The sequence below is a fragment of the Ostrinia furnacalis genome, unplaced genomic scaffold (assembly GCF_004193835.3).
Source record: "Ostrinia furnacalis isolate ACB-3 unplaced genomic scaffold, ASM419383v2 OfSCF7454, whole genome shotgun sequence".
NCBI lineage: Eukaryota > Metazoa > Arthropoda > Insecta > Lepidoptera > Crambidae > Ostrinia > Ostrinia furnacalis.
This window is the reverse complement of record NW_021137693.1, coordinates 611,694-633,555: the sequence shown is the minus strand read 5'-3', so window position 1 is coordinate 633,555 and position 21,862 is coordinate 611,694. Positions and strand designations below refer to the sequence as shown.

The 21,862-nt window shown below is 37.9% G+C and overlaps 1 protein-coding gene across 1 annotated transcript in view; it reads left to right on the top strand.

Moving 5' to 3' along the window:
• Positions 1 to 21,862, top strand: part of Cht6 (Chitinase 6) — an 83,248-nt gene that overhangs the window by 14,604 nt on the left and 46,782 nt on the right. The window contains exons 5-18 of the mRNA XM_028320846.1: positions 1,551 to 1,680; positions 2,609 to 2,794; positions 3,257 to 3,476; positions 3,808 to 3,913; positions 4,798 to 4,923; positions 5,654 to 5,757; positions 6,092 to 6,214; positions 6,827 to 7,044; positions 7,353 to 7,455; positions 7,759 to 7,897; positions 8,107 to 8,226; positions 8,341 to 8,577; positions 8,674 to 8,823; positions 8,908 to 9,298. Of these exons, the coding sequence (XP_028176647.1) occupies positions 1,551 to 1,680; positions 2,609 to 2,794; positions 3,257 to 3,476; positions 3,808 to 3,913; positions 4,798 to 4,923; positions 5,654 to 5,757; positions 6,092 to 6,214; positions 6,827 to 7,044; positions 7,353 to 7,455; positions 7,759 to 7,897; positions 8,107 to 8,226; positions 8,341 to 8,577; positions 8,674 to 8,823; positions 8,908 to 9,298 (2,353 nt within the window). The remainder of the gene's footprint in view (positions 1 to 1,550; positions 1,681 to 2,608; positions 2,795 to 3,256; positions 3,477 to 3,807; positions 3,914 to 4,797; positions 4,924 to 5,653; positions 5,758 to 6,091; positions 6,215 to 6,826; positions 7,045 to 7,352; positions 7,456 to 7,758; positions 7,898 to 8,106; positions 8,227 to 8,340; positions 8,578 to 8,673; positions 8,824 to 8,907; positions 9,299 to 21,862) is intronic.

Here is a 21,862-nt window from a genome sequence, read left to right as displayed (position 1 = left end):
TTAAAATAATATGTTTCGCGAACATCAAATAAATATGGACGTAGGCTCGAAGCGGATTCTTTTCATATTATATAACGAATAACGATGTTACGAAGCGAAAATATATGCTAATCTGTGTAAAGATACCATTAATATTTATAAAAACTATTATACGTGACTTAATAATAAAAAGTTGTTGATATACGACAGATTTAAGTATTTTTAGTGTAATAATAAAATAATGAAGTAATAAAACACTTTAATTATGCTACTTAGTTTTACCACTCTCTCCCATTCTATGCCCGTATTTTCATTTTCATTATAACTTATATGAGGAAAGTATGAAACTCCAACTTTCCTCTACATGTTAAATTTTTAATTAAATAAATATGAAGGTAAAAATCTGTATGTAACGTTTTTAGTGTTACATAACCAATTTTTACGAATATTGTAGTGTAGAATCTAATTGGTTAACTGGCAGAGAATGGCCAATGGCATTAAGTACGCCTTATGTACCAAATATATGGCATAGATAAATAAATAGAAACTCAGCACCAACCCATATGTTGTCCCGAAGTGGTGTTAGGGCAAGCTATAACTATTTGAGACGTGTATAACTAAGTGACCTGTAGGCCTAAGATGCGCGCCGTGATAACTTTTATTGACGTCAAAATGTATGGGCAAAATCGATAAAGTGGCGTGATAACCGCTTATCGCTGCGCGCATCTTAGGCCTATTGGAAAGAGTCTATGTACTGAATAAACTATTTGATTTGATAATTTTAGAATCTAAGGCGTGGTATAAAATTGTGTGAAATAATAAACTTACAAAGGGGACTTTCTATCTAAGATAGAGATGGGACAGGGCTTGTCTAGGAATCTTTTTTATTGATTTATCAAGATAGGCCATATTTCTTAAAAACTCATGCAAGTTCCTTAGCTTAGCGCAGGTAGAAAGAACAAAACAACTGCTATTGAACGAAAACCATTTTTATATGTAACTTCAGCTTGGTCCACGGGCGAAGTCGCTGGATTGAATTTTTAAATATTTTCTTCCTCCTGCTACAGACCGTGTCATCCACGAAGACGCGCCCCACCATTCTTCCGCTAATGTTTCAGTGTAATCGGTACACGCCTACAATAATGACGCTCGGATTGCTCGGATCAAACTCCCCGCGCCACACGCTTCCCTCGACCACAAATTGGTGGGGCGCATCTTCGTGGACAGGATCTATACTCTATACCAGTGTTTTTCAACTTGTGGGTCGCGACCCCCTGGGGGTTTGCGAAGCCCCTATAGGGGGGTCGCGAGAGGTCGTAAAAACTACCTCAGTAAAGTTTTAAAGATAAATTTATAAGAAAACTAATTATGTAAATGCATAAATGTTGTAGGGATTGAAAAATTCGGTTCCTACAACATCCATGAAACCTTAAAAACGCACGAAAAAAAAGCGAACGGTCGGGGGGTCGCAAAATATTTTTTCATACTAGGGGGGTCGTGTCATGAAAAATGTTGAAAAACACTGCTCTATACTGAGCCATAAATTAAGGAATTCCTCTCTTTCTCCTCAGATACCTGGACTGGATGAACCTGCTGACGTACGACTACCACTCGGCCTTTGAACCGGCAGTCAACCACCACGCGCCGCTCTACCCGCTCGAGGAGCCCAATGAGTACAGCGTTGATAACGAGCTTAACATCGTGAGTATCTATCTACCTAGGTCACTGACTGACTGACTCGCTCACTCATCACGAAATCTCGGAAACTACAAGTGCTAGGAGTCCCAAATTTTGCATGGGGGTTTCTTTTAGAACATAGGCGCTCACTAAGACGGGATTTTGCAAAATTAAACTTAAAGGAAGTAAAACGGAATCCACGCGTACGAAGTCGCAGGCGGCCGCTAGTACACTGTAAATACGAGTGAAATGCAATGCGAGTAGTCTGAATTTCTTAAAGAAGAAAATAAGGGCCAATGCCGCACCTTACTTTTTAAGCACCTTATTTTAGAAATTGAATGTAAGCATCAGTACCCCTGGACCAATAGCGGTATTAAATGTTTAGAAAATACCCAAATTCAATATTTTTAGAATAATTACTATTACTAACGGGATTGCTACCATAGTTAGTGTTGTGTGAGTGTGTCGAGAACAGTTGCGAGAAAATAGTGAGTTGGTGAACAGTGGTACCAGACGTGATCGTAATAAAAGACTGCGAAAGAGGGTAGACCGATATATCTGAAAATAACATCTCACCCGTTAGATCTTCAGTTATTCCGTGATCAAGGCGCTTGCAACAGTGCCGAAATATCGGAGGCTCGTAAATAAGGTACATGTTAGCAATCCCGTTAATAATAATTATTCTAATATTAATGACCATGAACGTTTAAAACTATAACCAATATCTTTCTGCTACTATTTGATACGTGACTTCAAATATTAAGTACTTCGAATGTTTATTACCTAGCGGTCCCGTTTTCTAAGGACCTACTGTCCTAAGAATTATTGTAGCAACGCAAACGTGGGAATAATCACATTGTCTTTTGTGTAAGGTATTCAAACTCATAAATAAATAATTTCAGTCCACGAAATACAAAAACACTTTTCCTAAACCACTATTCTCTAATTTCAGGACTACACAATCAAATTCTACCTCGAGAACGGAGCGGACCGCGACAAGTTGGTGCTTGGCATCCCGACTTATGGACGGTCGTACACGCTATTCAACCCTGATGCTGTGGAGATTGGAGCGCCCGCTGACGGCCCGGGAGAGCAAGGAGACGCCACTAGGGAGAAGGGATACTTGGCTTATTACGAGGTGAGTTAATTTATAATGAATAGGATGACTCTTGATAGTTTAATCCGAAAAGTTTGCCCAAAAAGATTTCACGTACCTTGAAGTAATAAGAATTAGAGAATTGTATGCCTATAAAATACACTAAACTTGCAAACTGTACACAGAAATTATATCAATAAATAAAATTCTATTCTATTCTAAACATAAGAAGTAGCACGTTGTATTTCCATTTGCAAGTGGGAATCCTTAGTGCTAGCATCAACAAGATGAATATTATGAAAAAAAAAGGTGCCAAGGATTTCTGGATTTAGGATACTTTGAAATATGTTACAACTGTTTTTACTAATTTAACTAGTACCCGTCCGTCAAAACGTCCTAGCAAATCGCAATGTGAAATTTTTGTGATAACATTATCTGCATTTGTTGTGTTAAATTCCATCTAGAACTGACTAACAAGGTTACCTGTTTACACTGGTTTTACAGATCTGCGAAGCCCTCAAGTCTAAACCGAACAAAAAGCGGAGCACATCTGACGAGGAATCTGAGGAATATTCGGATGAAGAGGAGGAGGACTGGACTGTGATGCACCCGAACCCCAAAGCCATGGGCCCCGTGGCCTACAAGGGCAACCAGTGGGTCGGCTATGATGACATCGATATTGTGAAGAAGAAGGCCGAGTATGTCGCTGAGAATGGACTTGGAGGTAAGATTTCAATCTGTCTTACGTTAGTCATACTACTAGGAGTTCTCACACCTTAATTAAATACATTTGTTTCTCATCATCTTTTTGTACACAAAAACGTTCAGATGTTGTGATGTATAAAGCCAATAGAAAAAAGTATTTAAAAAGCCTAAAAGGATGAATCGAATGAGGAGGATTTTTGTACAGGATATCTGTCAAAAGTGTTTAAAACAGCAATGTTGACGTTTTGCAAGTTATTGCTAAAATCTGTCCCATTTATTTCACTTAATTTAGCTAATATGCGTATATTTTTACTACCTATCCTTATTAACATATTTTATGTCTTTCACAGGTATTATGTTCTGGTCGATCGACAACGACGATTTCCGCGGCAACTGCCACGACAAGCCCTACCCGCTCATCGAAGCTGCGAAGGAGGCGTACATTGTTAAACTTGGGTAAGTAGTACAGTCACGGAATGAAAAGGTTCGTCAGTTTTCAAATTGATTCCTTCAACGAATCACGAGCACATATTACCTTTTGAAACTATGTTACAGAATAATCTCGAGTTGGAGAAAATAATCTTTAACTGTTCGTCAGTAAAGTTCATAATTATTCAGATAAAAGTTGTTTGACGATTTAACTTGTCAAGAAGATTATTATGATTGATAAACTAAAACCTTCTTGTTGGTTCAACCTGCCATTATCTATTAAATAAAAAAAACTACATTTTGTAACATTGCACTGATGGGATAGAAAAATAAACAAGCAAAACCTTATTCGTTAGCAAACGTCATATTTATTTAAATGTTAGCAGCACTGTTTCTTGCACGGTTATGTTGGCAGCTTTGACTCTTACAGTACCTAGTGCAAGCGAAAACCGACACTAAGGTGACGAACCTTTTCATTCCGCGACTGTACATCAACCAACCTCTAAGAACCAGCCCAGCACCGCGCAACTATCGCTGTGTCTGAACCAGACCTAGAGCCTAGCCTAGCACAATAGACAATTTCTGGGAAAGCTCGCTCCACCATAAATTGCATCTACACTCCTCTGAGAGTGAGATTGTTATCAAGAGCATGCGTAATGTAGAAGCATTGAATAGAGCTAAGTGATAGGTTCGTGTGTCACCCTGTGCGTCCACGCGCACTGTGAGACCTCATAGTAATGTTTGTAAATACGGGCGTGAAAGTTGAGGAAACACCTAGAAATGGGCAACGCAGGATAATTCGCTGTGGAAATTCTTGAGGATTACCTTGGTCCAGCAGTAGACGTCTCTTGAAACGTAACCGACAAACGATGGTGAACCTCAATATTTACTAATTAAGGTATCTTTTACAGTGCGACGGACAACTCCATCGTGACGGACCGCCCGCAGTCGGTCACTCGCGCCAGCAGCAGAAGGAGGAACCGGCCTCGCGTCACCAGCACCACCACCACCACCACCGCCAGACCTTCTTCTTCCAGGTATCTAAACTGCTTATGACAATAATAAAGCCTGGTCTGTGAGCACGTAGAATTTTGTCCAATGACCTACCCATTCTTATCGCTCGCGCGTAATTATATTGCTGACGCGACTGTGCGACGGGCGCCCGCAGTGAGTGTGCGAGCGCGACAGCAACATAATTACGCGCGAGCGATAAGGATGGGTAGCTTGAGGTCATTGGACAAAATTCTACGTGCTCGCAGACCAGACTATAGTCGGTGTAGGGGAAAGTCGGGTATATTGATAATACTCGTATGAATACGAACGAAATATTAAGGTGATACAATTTAGCAGCCGTTCGCTGGTTGAAATAACACGTAATCTGATTTTCTGTCAGATACGATTTACTGCTGCACTAGCTTCGTTGAATTGCTAAATCTGAATACCTAAATTTCTTACCCATCTTCGACTACCTCAGTCAATCAGTGGATCAATTTAGACAAATTTTGGTAGGTACACAACGTGTTTATACACTTTACAAAAAAGCCTTATCCTAGCAACAAATTACATAATGTAGCACCAAATTGCATCTAGGAAAAGGCTTTTATAAAGTGTAATCTCTACATATTATTATTATCATTGTGACAATATGATGCGCTTACACAGGTTACTATCTTTTTTGTAAAATATCCTTCTATACCAATAATGATGCCTAAGTTCTTTATCGGTTGCTGAGGCTCTAAATAAACACTAATTATTTTTTGTTTCCAGGACCAAGAGCAGCAAACGCAAGCCCTCACCAAGTGTTGTGAGCACGACACCCACCTGGAACATCGCCACCCCTGAGCCGCCCACCACGCCCGATCCTGGAGCAGGTACGAATACTTTTGAGGTCCTAAAAGCCAAAACTAAGAGCTGTTTCACACTAGTTAAATTCGTTTCAAATGCGATCCGAGTCCGTGAAAATACGGTCTGGAAGCCGTAGAATTTTTTAGTTTTTTTTTATGGACAGGACGCAACGAGCATACGGTATTTTATGATAAATCCGAGTTCGTCGAGACAAGATTCGACAAATCAGTAATTTATTTTCTAGATTTATATTTTTACGGATTCATATTTATTATGGGTCCAAAGGGTACATAACCAAAATCTAATACTAAAATACACTAATAATGTTCAGCAAATTAACAAAAATATATTTTTTTCCAGACTTCAAGTGCACAGACGAAGGTTTCTTCCAACACCCGCGCGACTGCAAGAAGTACTTCTGGTGTTTGGACTCCGGACCCTCGAACCTAGGCATCGTGGCCCATCAGTTCACTTGCCCTTCTGGTAAGAAAACCATTTATTTTATGCCATTATAACTTCAGTACCTACATTTCTATGAGCTACCAAAACACTAGTCAATTGACATACTTTTTACATGAGCGTTCACAACGCGATGCGTCCATTACATTGATTTTGTATGGCATATTCGAATAGGGTCAACTTTTCGCCAACTAAATATACGAGTGGATTACATTGATCTGTTAAGAGACTTTTGCCCGTTTTCACCATCAATCCCTAATTTTTAAGCGACCCCTATGTTAACACATAACAGGAATTTTGTTTTCATAGGGGTCACTTAAAAGTTAGGGATTGATGGTGAAAACGGGCATTTGTGTCCTGAAAAGGGAGTTAACAACAACTAAATTCGAAATTTATGAATAATATCATGATATTACTAAGTACCTACCTAGTTACTTAAATACCTGTACGGAGAACTGTAACCAATTCCTTCTAAAGAATCCACTATTATCATTATACCACATACACCACACCATATTCCGTCGTTGGCTGTCAAATGGCAAGTTAACCACATGTGGTATGTACCATACTAAAATCTGTCTTTGGCTATCAAATGGCATTATAAAACCCAATTTCAATAATTAAATTGTGTCCCAGGTCTATTCTTCAACAAGGCCGCCGACTCGTGCGACTTCGCCCGCAACGTGCTCTGCAAGAAGCCAGCGGCCACCACCAAGGCACCCGCCACCAAGGCCCCGTCCACCACCACCACCACAGCCGCCCCCTCCACCACGAGGAAACCCATCAAGCTTAGTACCAGGAACTCGCTCCTGTTCAGGACTACTACCACGACCACTACTACTCCTGAGCCTGAGGTAATTGGAACATTTTTTTCTTTTTTAATAGCGTTAATTTGAAGCTCACTTGTTTCGCCAATGTCAAGCTAATTAGTTGAGCAAAATCAGGAAAACAGTTTACGAAACATTTAGCTTTGAAACTGACAAGAAATAAGAATTTAAAATAATTGTCATTTCGGTAAAGCTTCTGTTGCAAAAAATATGAAAACACTATACCTTTCTGTTAGTTTAAAAAGAAGGGAACTTTCATCTTCCTCCAGCCTTCTAAGCAACTTATTCATTTTTGGACATTTTTAAGCAAAATATGTAATATTCTTTATTTTCAGAGTGAAGAAGAATACGAAGAAGATGTCGCAGAAGATAACGCTGACATTGAGGCTGAAGACCCGAGGGTTATCAAGGAGTTGATTGACTTGATTAAGAAAGTTGGTGAGTATTCCTTATTCTCTTATGCTAGATACAAAGCATAACTTTTCCCATCAACATTAACCTTTGATAAGGCAATGGGAATAATAGTTTCCATCATGTTTTTGACCTTGATATGCTCGATTCAGGGTAAACAAAAAGCTTCGAATTTTTATGAAGTCAACAATAGAAGTTTGGATATCACTGCAACGAGTTTTACTGTAATAAAATTACCTGTAGGATTCAGTTCATATTTAATCCCTACACATAAATTATTCCATCACTTTATAACTATTTAATTTCTACATAGCAATAATTTCTTCTCAGGTGGAGTGGAACAACTAGAGAAGCACTTACATTTCGGAGAGACGTCCGCCAGTACCGACGGTGCGATCACCACCACGCCATCCTCCTTCAACAAGAAGCTCTACCAGAAAGTCTTAGAGAGAACGAGGGGCAAGAGCAAGTGAGTATCTTTAGCTATTTTATACACCTAATAGGTATTTGAACCTCATTACACGAAACCAGCAGATGAAGAGTCGAATTTGAAACGAGGCTAATTTTTAATATGATCATGAACATAAAATCCACGATGGATGAACTTTAAGATGAAATGACGCTATGTAAAATGTCGCTTGTAAAAGTTTTTACTAATTTAGTAATATTTTTTTTCAGGTTTGGTAGCAACAGTATATCCGATTCTGGAACAGCCCAAAACAGCCGAAGAGGACCTCAGAATGCTGGTTTGGAACCGACAGCCGACAAAGATAAGCTATTGAGAAAAGATCGTCCACAGTAAGTTATTTGTTCCCATCCATCATTCAGCTAATACATTTATTTAGCATTTGTAGTGTAACAGTTGTGAGCAAATACTCGTAAGTATTTTATATAAACTATTATATCGTCCAGATATACAACAATCAACCGGTCGCGGCCACCAACAACAGCAGCCCCAGAGCCTCAAGAGGACAGTGACGAGAGCGAAGATGAAATCGAAGAGCCACCACAGCAGCTGTCTCGAGCCCGTACAGTGGAGGAAGACATATATGTGAAAACTTCTGCGAAGCCGCTTCAATATGTTAATATCCGTCGAGCGAGGCCTACAACAACATCAACTTCCGACACCGCTGATGATACTGCTTCAAGGTAACTAAGACTCGAATTTGAATACAAAGCCTCAAGTATTCTTAAAATGTCTACAAACGTTAGTGTAAATTTTAACTAATCACCTATCCATTTCAGAAACGCACTGTTTGAACGAGTAGAGAATTATGTCTCGGTTTCCGAGACACCAAACACACTGGATATCCTGAGCGCGAGACGAGAAAATGTACCTGAGTATGTCACTATTAGAAGGCAAAGACCGACAACAGAAGAAACTACCACTGCACAGTAAGTAAAGTTTTTGGTGAATTTTAAATAGAAATATTTCTTATAATAAAGTTATACTCACAGAAAACGCTATTTATTTTCCAGGTACGAGAATACTCAGCAAGAGGTAGAAACTCAGAACACTGCGCTTGAAAGAGAAATCTCGACTCAGCCTCAGTACACGTCAATCGTGAGAGTACGCTCCACTACTGAAGCTACCATCGAAGAACCGAGCAGTCCTGAACCTACCACTATACTTGCCGTCCAAATATCTTCCCTACTAAACTCGCCCAGTTCAGCTGAAGATGAACTGGAAACTTCTCCTGCCGATGAAGAGATTACGGAAGCTGCTACGACTACAACGACCACGACTTCAAGACCTACTACTACTACGACTTCAGCGCCCTCTAGCGCACCAACCCGGCGCACAGTTCTTCGCAGACGAGGCTCCACCTCAACCACCACCACCACGCCAGCGCCATCCACGTCCACACAGGTGAGTACTAGGAACTATTCATTTGTAAGGCGCCGTCGACCTCTGTCTCGACCAAACGAAATATCTTCAGACTCAGTTGAAGCAGATGAATTGTCCCGTAAAATAAGATCAACAACTCCAGACAGTCGGGAAGTCAACGGTGTTAGGACTGTAGAAACGAGCCAGTTCAGAAGGAATAGGATCAGAGTTACCCCGCAAACAGAAGACTCAGAGCCTGCTGCAGCATCGCCAGTCACTCGAGGAAGCTTCAGACCGCAGTTGACCCGGGACGAGATAGCCTCGTCGTTGACGCCAATAGTAAATGAAGAAATAGTTGAAGCTCCCAGATTTGTGCCTAGAGAAAACGCCGCTTCCAGAACCGAAAGGCGATTCCGTGGTAGGACATCGACTACGGCAGCTGATAAGGTTGAAGATAGTGAGGTTTCTGCCGCGACTGTTGATGTTAGGCGACCTAACATCTTGCCTAGGGGACGTAGTAGGTTTACAATTAGCACACAGCCTCCGGCTAATGAACTGTCTGAGGCAACTGAAGCGGCACCAATTCAGAGACGACCAGCTTTCACCAGGTTCCAACCCCGTCCCTTCACAAGAAGTAGTACCACGTCTACAACCAGTGACGATAATTTAGATAATGATGAACCAGTAGCTACAACCAGGGCTCCTATTCGTTTGCCTTTCGGTAGAAGTAGACCATCTTCCACCAGTTCCCCTCTCATCCAGCCTCGCAAATTGCCATTCCCTTCACGCCAGTCCACAACTGTACAAACTTTGACTAACGAAGAAGAAGTCGAAGATGACGTAGAAGAGAAAAATGATGACATTTCTCTATCAGAAAGTGCCATAGAGGAGAAAGAACATGAAGAAGATAACGAAGAAGTACAAGATATACCAAAACGGCGTGTGGTAATAAAAAAGATAAGGCCTTCTACCACTGCTCCAGAAGACGTTATTTCTACTGAAACAATTCCTATTCAATTGGAAGAATCTGGCAAGAAGAAATTTAGAGTCATAAGACGACGACCTTCTTCCACTTCCACTACGGAGGCACCAGAGCCAAGCGTTCCTTCTACTGAAGCCTCTACTCAAGTAGTTCCAAAAATACGTAGAATCATCCGTAAGAAAATCAAACCTGTTGAAGAAGAACCTTCAATTATTGCAAAATCAGTAGGTTCTCTCAACACTGAAGCCAAGGTCAGTTCGACAACAGAGCAGGTAAGTAACTATGGTGAAAAGACTAGAACCACCTTCTTGCCGTCTTCATCTGAAGCTCCAACAACGATTGCAACTGATGAAGAAGAATTAGTCAAATTCAAAGACACGTTTGAGGTACAGAAAGAAGTCGTTAAAGAAAGCGAAAATGATGATAAAGATGAAATCTTAGAACCAAGTGACAAAAATGCAAATAAGGAGGAAAAATCTGAGCTCGTAACTGAAAATGAAGTTAAGCCTACGGAGAGTGAAGTTGTACCGACTGAAGTAACAGCCCAAAATGACGAAACAGAGTCAAAACCTGAAGTAGTAATTGAGGGTGAACAAAAAACTTTGGACCTGTCAGAGAATCAAGAGAATGAGGCTTCTGAACCACCTGTAACCGAAGCAAAAGAATCTCAACCTGAAACAACTACAGTAAGTACTACCCAGGCAACATCAGCACCTACTCGAGCTAGATTGCCCTACAGGCCTCCAAAACGACTATTTACTTCGACGACTGAGTCCTCTGTACCCTCAAGTAGCAGGGTTTTCAGCCGTAAATACAACCCTGGAGTCTACACTAGTCCTGCTTCCGCTGATAAACCAGATTCTTTCAGACCTGCGGCTACTAGACGACCTCTATTCACATCAAAATTCACAAGAAGACCATTTACTACCGCCAGAACTACTAAGAAAATAGAAGAAGAGGAGTATTCAGATGAGGAAATACTGGACGAAGAGCCAGAAAATCCCTTCGTTTTTGTACCACAAAACCAATTATTTACCCGCAAACCTGATGTTCAGAATGAGCAAGATGTTGAGGAGGACTATGATGTTGAATCGGAAGAAGAACCTGAAGATGAACCTCTCGAAGAGGAAGAACCACCGAGCAGGTTTGTGCCCACAACTAAAAGACCAGGTTTCAAACCCAGAGTTGTTAACTCCAACACTTTCAGGGCAGCTTCAACAACCACCGAATTACCTAAGCGTCAATTCGGAGCAAACCGTACGGCAATATTCAATAGATTCGGAGGTAACAAACCCGTCAATGATACTAAAAAGCGAGTTCAAAATGTGCCTCTTGGGTATAACGTGCCAGTTGGTGCAAGCTCTAAACCAGGCATTGGGTCACAAAAGACCGAAGCTTCTACAACAACACGAAACAAGGATGATGATGTTCAAAGCACAACTACGGACTCAGAGTTTATGACTAATGCCGATGATGACGATTATCTCTCTATGACCGAATCCACTTCAACGTTATCTGATACCACAAATACTTCTGAAGATGCGACGGCCACTAACACCATTGAAGATAACGAGACTACCACTGAAATGGAAATTAGTACTGACGATTACTTAGAATATACTGAAGGTACTACCAACTACCCCAGCACTCAAGATTCAACAAGCGCTCAAACTGAAACTGAAAATAATACGCCTTTTGATATCAAAACCGAACAAAATACGGAAATCACCACAGAATCTTTACCAGAGACTACTTCAAATGCACCACAAGTATCACCAATAGTAAAAACACAATTTGATAAATTATTCTCTGTTAGTAGAGTCGTTGAAGTTTCCTCTAAATTAGACAAACACCGTCTCAATAAAAACAATGAAACTACTCTTATAGAGGAAGGTAAAATTATGGTTGAGAAGAAACCAATGGTAGATAAAATCGGTGAAGTCAGTCGATTTAGTCTTATTAAGATTGTTGAAGATGAAATCCCACTGTACCTTACAAAACTCGGCCACGTTTATCCTGTAGAGAATCCTCCTGAAAACTTGATTGTTATTGACGAAGCTAGAAACGCTAGAGCTTTGACTAACTTCGCCGATGCTCCACGTGAAAATTTAGTGGCTTCTGAGAGCATAAATGAAGCATACAGACATATAAAAAATACAAACAAAAAGGATGATGAAAGCAAGGATCACGTAGAACATCTTCTAAGTGATGATTTCTTAAGTTACATCAACGATGACAAAAAAGCTGACAAGTCTACAGAAGTGCCCGATTCCTATACTCCTGAATGGCAGTTCGTACCAGCAGCTTATGAAAATGAGAAAGTAACTCAACAAAAAACTGCAAAGAGCTTAGAATTGGTAACGCCACGAAGTGTGCAAACAAAACCATCGACATTACCTTTAGAAGCTCTATTTAAAACCGAAACTCCTCTAATGGCAAGAAAAATTAGCGATAATAAAGAAAACCAACCATTCCTAGTATACTCTGCATCAGTACCCACCCAAAACGAGGATGCTAACATCGTCAAGCTAGAAGTAATAAAACCTGAAGCTGGTCGAAGCATTGTAACATTCGCTAAAGGCCAAGAATTCCAAGGAGCGCCTATGGTTGAAGAGGCGACTATCAAATATCCTGTTAACATTTCAGTCATTCCACTAACATCAGAAGTCACAACTGAAACAACTGCTACAGCAACATTATCTACGGACAGTGTGACAATGGGCCCAGTCATGGATCTTTTGACCACTACCCAAGCGACAACTATAACTACCGAAGCTCAAACGACCACAACCGACATTCCATCGACGACTGAAACGATTCCCGATGAAACTACCACTCAAAAGATATCCCCAGTTGATGCTAAACGATCCAAATTCGCATTCCCAAGAAGAGCGATCATAAAGTCTTCTAACTTCACCAGGCCAGCACCTAAGGCTCTCAAAAAGCTCAACGCTACAGTTGTCTCGAATTCGAACCAAAAAGCGAACAAAACGACAGGATTCAGTCCAAGCAAATCCCGGTTCACTGCGCCACGGGCACAGAACGTCCCAGTAGACATAAGAAAAAAGGCAACCACAAAAGTCGCCAAAACCTTTACAACTGAAGCTCCAAGAACGACAACCGAAAGAAAATTGTATGTAAAACCTATCAGGCCTGCCTTCCGCCCAGCATTTGTACCTAGAAAATTATCAACAGCAGCACCACAGACTAATGGGGAAACCTAATAAGATATCCTTAAGAAAGCGGTTCCTTTGAACCTGGTTCACCTGGCCATATACATACTCTGATCGACTGATAAAAAGTAAATTATAATTAGTTCTACACGCTTCACTGAGTCTGAAGAAGACAAGCTTGCAATGTTCTTAGCGCTACCTTCAGTAGAGACACTCAGTGCCTAAAATAACTTATTTCTATATACGTAATCACTCAGGCATATTGTTGTACATAGCATCATCTCAACAACTCCTTTTAGTCATACTTTTAGAGATTCATAGCTTTAACTAAGGTATTTTAGGTTTTATGGAAGTTCTTTTGTACCAAAAATGTATATTTTATTTTGTTAGTTAATTTTGGTATAGCAAAGACTTTCAGTTACAAATTGTGTTAGGTTAATAATTATTTAAAGTAATAATAATATTAATCGTTACCAAGTTATGTACATACGAGAGTTAGGATCGGGCATTTTGTATTATGTGGATGAAACAAATTGTATTGTAACATTCAAAAAGAAAAGGTTTGTAATAAAGTATTAGTAATATACGACATCTCTATGATTTTTAGGATTAAGAATTTTGTGTGACTTATCCAGCAAAACCTAAAAACGGATTATTTTTATCTTGAGTTTCTACACAATTGTGAAAGAAGCTTTTATTTAGCAAATAAGCTGCATAAGCAGCTGTTATTCAGCTTTAAGCTATATAAAGTTTTAATCGTTGTTTTTGCTGCAAGCTGCTTGCCAAGACTGAAAGAAGGTAAGTGCAATTTCTATACATTTCGTACACTTCATACCAACTCCTTTATGAATTCATACTATGGTATCCTTCCGTTTGGCCAAATTACTTTTCGCCAAATTTCACTTCGCAAACAACTTATCGCCAAAGTTTCATTTCCCAAATGAACTTTTAGCAACTGTACTTTTCGCAACTAATTCATTTGGACAAATTATCATTTGGCCAAATTTTACTTGGCAAATGTTTATATAGCAAATGTTTTATTTTGCCAAATATTATATCCCAAATAATTTGTTTGGTCAAATCGACACTTCCCCACAAATCAAACTATAAGGCAGAGGCAGATGATCATGGTTTTCACAAGAATGTTATGTAAAACAAAGAGATTGCAGAAAGTAGGTATTGCAGAAAATAGTAGGTTAGGTTAGGTTAGAACAGTGACCCTTAATGCGCGAAGGCGAGCGAAGCGTGCCGCGGCAGCGGCCGCCGAGCGCTAGAATCACCCCTATTGTTAATTAATCATTTGGAAATTTCGATAACAAGAATGAAATATGAAAAATTTATATAGAACAAATTTTATATTAACTACCCACTAAACAAAATAATAACCACTTGTTAATTTGTACTCCATTCTATGCACCAATCAAATTATTTTGTAAATAGTGTATCGTGAAATATTTTTGCCAAATGAAACATTTGCCAAAACATACTTTGCCAAACAATAATTTGCTAAACAATAATATGCCAAAAACGGCATTTGCGAATTAAAAGTTTGCTATAAGTTGTTTTGCCAAATGAGAATTTGCCAAATGAAAATTTGCGAAACGTTGTTTGCGATGTGATAATTTGGGAAACGTTTTTTGGCCAAACATTAGTAATCCGAATTCATACTATACATATTTTTTCCATTGTGTCTCATTTATAGACATAGGTTTAAATAATGCGTTGTCTTACGAAACCCCCTCATATTTCCAATGACTGGAGTACTAGGTAGATTTAAATGCAATAAAAAAGGTTATTTTCTTCATCGTTTTTATGACTGAAAAAACAAACAAGTCTCAAAATAATCAATTAATGTCCAACAATACGTTTTACAACAATAGTTTCACACGGCTCATTACGGCGTACAAAAGCTGTGAACTTTCAAAGACTAATCTCTAGACATCGAGCTATTACTAGTTTTTGCTAACAAAGGTCATGAACGAGCTATTCTTAAACAAGAACAATGTGGTAAAGACATAATAACTACTTAGGCTACGTTTCTGGCATTTATAAAACGCTTATAAGATTTCACGGCTGTTATAAGATTCTTATAATTTTATTAATATTGCATTGTACCTAAGTAAATGATTGTGCTGAAAATGCGGTATATTTTCTCAACATGAAGTATTGTGTCTAGTTGGTTTCTCGCAAATATTTTGATATTTTACTAAACCGAGCTTTTAAGCTTTCAACAACTTTCTCTCAAGTAAACCTCCTAATTCTGAAATCCATTCTCATGAATAAATATAAATTGTTACCTATCTAAAAGTCACGTCGAGCACTAGTTGTATTTTCACTTAAGCAGTAGGCAGTACTTGCAATTCTCTAAGCTCTGATTTTCATTAAAAAAAACACAGTTTTCAGCCAGAAAAGCACTGCTTAACTGCCAATACGCAGTTATAACGTGTAGATACACGTCCCTGCTGACGTAATTTGGTCTTACATAACTTATTATTAAAGTCCGAATTCGGAAACCTTTATATTATCTAGGCATCAATTATGGAAATTTTATGATACCAAAATTAACCGGCTTTACGAAAATTTGTTGCGAGCTCTGCAATTTAAGGCACTTATAGCTATGAATATTTATATTTTGATGTTTTTGAGTGTATTTAAATGAACAATTATAAACAATAGTGTCCGAATAACCAATCTTTAAAATTATACAACTTATTTCAACAAATGGTTCAATTCGTTAGTAAATATAGGTCATTAGGTCATTAGTGGTTGAATACTTACAAACGAAAAAAACATTAATCTCATTGTGTACGCAGTGTGGGTTGTGACACATAAATATAGTGTTGTGACAATGAAGTCACGACCTTGGTGTCAGACTAATGATACGTTACAAGTGTATGACATCCCAATCAGTGGCTTTGCTTTCTCCATAAAATATTTACTTGTAACCTCTGACTAAATCATAAGAAACCTCGTGAGAAACCAAACCATTAAAACCTTACCTTATTAATAAATTGATTCATAAACCATGTTTTTATGTATTAATTACATAACGTTGGAAAAACACCCATTAAACGAAAGCTCGCTCAGTTACATCATATTCGGGTAGATCACCGGCAATCCATATACAAGTTGATTTTCCATGTAGAGTTATGTAAACTTTTCAACTAGGACACACGTGCGAGATACATGATGCATGGCTTTTGGTATGGATATTAAAACTACAACAGTTAACCATCAAATGAACCGATTTTCTCACCATTAAAGAAAATAATGTGATTTTTACACGCAATTGACAGAAGTACCTATTAATAATGCTTTAATTTCAATGAAGTAAGTCTCTAATAGTATAAAAACTATGGTGTAGTGGGTAAGGAAACATATCAGCACAAAGTTAGACTCATACAACAAAATGTCCTATACCTTACTAAATACATTAATTTGACCGATGTTGATTTATCAAGTAAGATTTTCCCATACAAATAATCCAGTGTGGTTCTCACAGGGCACTTTATACGACCTAAAATGAAATAAGTCTGTAATTACCTAATTGTATACTTAAATACTATAATTATAGTTCACATGTGGCCGGTAAGAAACAGTAATGACCCAGTTGAACCGCACATGTGGTTATGTGGTATATGTATACTATCATAGTACGGATGTATATTCTTACGTGGTATACATACGTCCCTGAAACCCCTTCCCTTTCGCTCACCGTAACATTTAGGCCGTTTAAACCCATTCATCAGTTTAGCAGAGGTTAAATCTAACAGCTTGTTAGATTGCACTAACATAGATGAATCATAGATTCGTTTGCTTGATCTTTGTTCCCTTTATAAGGTAACTTATCTTTGTATTTTTCACATGGAAAAAATACTGTTTCATGTCTTTTTAGTTGCCCGAAAGTTTTCTGGGATAGCTAGCCTATTTCGTATAAAACAGCATACAATGTCATACAAAGACTAATGATTCTTACTATTATCATTTCTTGCCACTTAATTTAGTGTGGTGTACAAAAAAGGTTCTATACATCTACCACAGATAATATACTAGCATCTACCTTCTCAGTGATATACTATTCGTAGTACAAATAAATCTGAATTAAAATTGTTCCGATTTAACTGATACAATCGCTACGTGCAATAATATCTCCAAAAAAATACTGTATTTTTGTACTATTCTTTCTATGGTTTGCCTCTTACCCAATACCAAACCACTATTTATAAACAAACCATCGCGCAGACATCCTAACTGAAGTACTAAGAGCTAGTCGTGACAGATGCGCCGGCGCAGGTCGTGATATGCCTGGGACATGATCACTCAATGCACATATTACGCAGTTGTAGCTACAGTTGTACACTATAAATGCAAGGGGCAATAAACTTGTAGCTTGTGTATTTCTTTGATACTTCCACAATCTCGTTATTTACAAAATATCAGTTCAAAAACTAAAACCCAACTACTGAAAAATCAGGCTACAGAATTATGAAAATATTTTTGAAACCGGAAAACAACGGGACTCTACCGTGAAAATGTATTATAGTATTTAAAAAGTAATGAATTCAACGTGAAAGTTTCAACCCTTTATGAAATACATAAGTCTTAACATCTAAATCGCGTAATATAAGAATTTTCATGTTATTAATGAATTTTTGTGGTGATGTTAAAAACATAGCCATGGTTTTAAGCCACCTTCTACAAGTAAACCTACTCAAATAACCTGTAATTACCCGTGTGTTGATGAACTCGACTCTTAACCGCAAAGCCATACAAATCTTTGTTTAACATCCATTAAAATACCTCGTCTTCATTAGTAACAAACAGTTAAGACACACATTCCTGATCCAAACGTTTTGTTGCACAACCCACATTCAGGGGTTACAACAGCTTACATGTCATTAGGGTATTGACATCGGAAGCCATTATTTGAAGGCATTGTGAAATAGAGCTAAATGACAACAACGGATCGTAGAGCTTAATCTGTTTGTGTAAGCTATAGCAGCACTTCTCACTCTCAAACTTTAAGAGGCGACTGACTTATCTATAATCTTCAGATCGATTTATACAGAGTGTAAACAATAAGTGATCTCACTCCATTCGATTTCTAAATTATACCAGATATCTGTATAGTAAGCTGGAAACATTAAATTTTCGGACAGTTCCAGTTTATTCTTTAACCTATTATTGGTACCATTTGAAAGAGCTTGTGAAGCACTTTTAAGCTCAGTAACCAGTTTTTCGATATCTTGTATAGTTTAGAAATAATCGAGTGAGATCACTTATCGTTTCTACCTTGTATGTATACATGTATAAACAAAGCTTGATCACTATAAGTCACTGGCAAATGATTTATATCAAGGGTCTCATTACTTTTACCCAAGTGAATATGTACTCGTACAATGCTAAAACAAATGACTACTCTTTTCATGATTGATTTAATTTTTGTTTGTAGCTGAAAACAATCTTAATATAGTTTATTATGTTCTTTGTGGCCATAAATACGGTAGGGAATATTAAATTGTTTAAGCCTACGGAAGTTTCCATATCAATTAATTAAATCTGTTGAGTTCGAGAATATACAGGTATCTTTAATAACCGAGTAGTAGCCACGTAAAGGGCATCAAGATCTACGCAATAGTAGAGTCATCATATACAGAAAATATACGATATAATAACCGTTTTGCGACAAAAATGGCTTGTTTAAGAAGCGCCTGCATAAGTATATTAAGAGACTTCATTTCTTTAAACATTTGCCCTCACAGCCACCAGTCTTTTTGTAGCTATTAAAAGCTTAGTTATAGATAAAACACAGCCATTAAAGTTCAGTCTTGAAGTTTTGAGAATATTTCATAAATATGATGAACATAACCACCTAAATTGTACCGTCTCTGTGTTTTCTTTCCTTCTTTTTGTACAATAATTAAGTCTTAACATTATTACTTAAAGTTGAGGAACCTTTTAATTTGAATGGCTTGCGATTAATAAAAATAAACAAGCACGCCTCATTCAACCACACCTAAATACGCGTACCAGCTACCTTGTACGTTTTCCTCAATGACTTGACAGATGGTCAGATATGGAAAAAAATACCTTGACAATACCTGTTTCTGCGGACGATACTGTGTTTGGGATGGCCATAAATATCGTGTTGGATCATCTTTGTTGCGCATACGCACCGGCTGGAAGGACCGGTTGGCCCTTATGTATATTATATACATATTATACTTTATAGCCATGTGGCGTTGCATAATGGAAATGCTGTGTTTCTTAGGAGATTTTAGCTAGTATTAGTGTTAGAGTAATATAGGTACTCGTAGAGTATTATTTTACTCTAAGTTTGAGATTTCTTACGCCCGTATTCACAAACATTACTTTGGGGTCTCACAGTGCGCGTGGACGCACAGGGTGACACACGAACCAATCACAGAGCTCTATTCAACGCTGTGCGTTCGATTTGCTGCTTCACTTAAGCAAACACCGTTTGTGAATACGGGCGTTAACATATTTTCAGGCGCTTCATAAGCAAGCCATTTTTGTCGCAAAATTATTAAGTCTTACATATAAAAGATGAATAACTAAGTGATGCCTGAAATAATTTAGATAATAGACAGCCTCAGGTGGGATTCGAACCCACCACCCTTAGCGTTCTGGATGACAGCTGTTTACTCTGATTCATAGAAACATTTGGACCTTCCTTCAGTTGTTTTTTGTTGAAATGAAATATTTAGGTGTATTTAACGTTATCAATTCAGAAATCTCAATAACTAATCTAAATATCGAATAAAGTAATAACTAATCATATTCGTTAAAAGAAACTAATAAGTAAGACCGTCTTATACCGTTTTAACAAAAGAAAATGCTTTCTCTTCGTCACAGTAAAATCAACATTGACCAAAACTGACATAACGTAACTTAAACCAGGCAGTGTTTAATTGTCTATGATTAAGATTTATTAATGTTTAATCATTCTTTATTCAGTATTACGTACGACAAAAGGAATTTAAGCAAGTAGGTGACTTAATACGGTCTCTAACGCTATTAATGATCAAGTAACCATTCTTACGTCGTGAGTCACTATGTCGCTAGTCAAGTGTTAAATTCCTAGATTAGTTAATCCACTGTTTAACCGGTAATTAATTGATAGAACTCGTGCTAACATTGTGTTTACAATTAGTCTGGTTTACACGCCCTATTTGAGATTTTGATTTGAAAATTCTACTCGAAAATCCTGTTCTATCGAAAAATATATACTTACTATCGATAATGTGGCTTTCTTTTTCCTTTTCACCATTTCCCGTTTTTCTTAAGAAGTTCTGGGCTAAAGTGGGTAATAAATGAATACTTATAATTATCACTTTGATTGTAGAGTTACTTCTAAATTGATCCATCCGGGAATCGAACCCAGGACAGGACATTTGAAATCTATTCTCTTCATGATATTAGTCTAATCTTGTTTATGTATCATTCAAATTGGTTGGAAAAAACCGGTCCTATTATTTTTCTATCGGTTGCCATTTTTTAGTTTCAAGCAAGAAGGAGCATGAATATGACTTGAACATCGTAGCTCTAATCTGGCTGAATCGATTAGGAGTCTAAAATTAATTAAGGTCCTAAAGATAGCAGTGTCAGGAGGAAAACTATAGTTGTACTAGGACGAGGGTTTAATTAAGGAGACACAAGAATAAACGTTTTTTATTTTACAACTTCAATTGTCTTCAGTGTACTTCTTTCTTCGATACGCGATGTGTGCTGGCTCGGTTAGCTGCTTCTGAAAAGAAAGAAAATAATCTTTCAGTATGAAAATCAAACGTACCATTAAAAATCTACACATTAAAAACTTAACTCGAAGGTTTCTCAGGTTACTTGAGTGAAAACCATTTAAATATTTAGGGGCATTCTCAGTTTATATATTATTTAAACCGCTTAAAAAAAAGAATGAATTTATTTATTCTAGAATTATACTGACACTTAAATCTTACTCTACATTTTGCCATTAATATCGAATCTCTAACGCTCAATAACTGAGCAACAAATCTCTCTACAAAATGACCATTAATCTTAAAACGCCTACAATCAAATTGCAATCAAACAGAATAATAACAGTTACATAAATTTGATTCAGAAGCATCGCGTTCACGGCAACTCGTGCGCAAAAAAACAATAAGCGATCGATCCGCACAGCATCCAAAGGAGAAACCCGCTTTCTATACGCGCGCAGCTATGCTCAAGTTGGAACTTCTAAATGAAGACGTTGGTTACGTAATACTTTACGTTTGTTTGTTTTTGCTTCTGATTCGGTGGGTGAGCAAAATTTTGGTTTATAGACACTAATTATAAAGAGGAAATTTGATTGTTTGTTTCTAACTTTGTACTGAATAGATTTGTAATAAATCTTTCACCAAATCCTACATTATTTCTGATAAACATAGGAAGTACGAAGTTCGCCTTGGC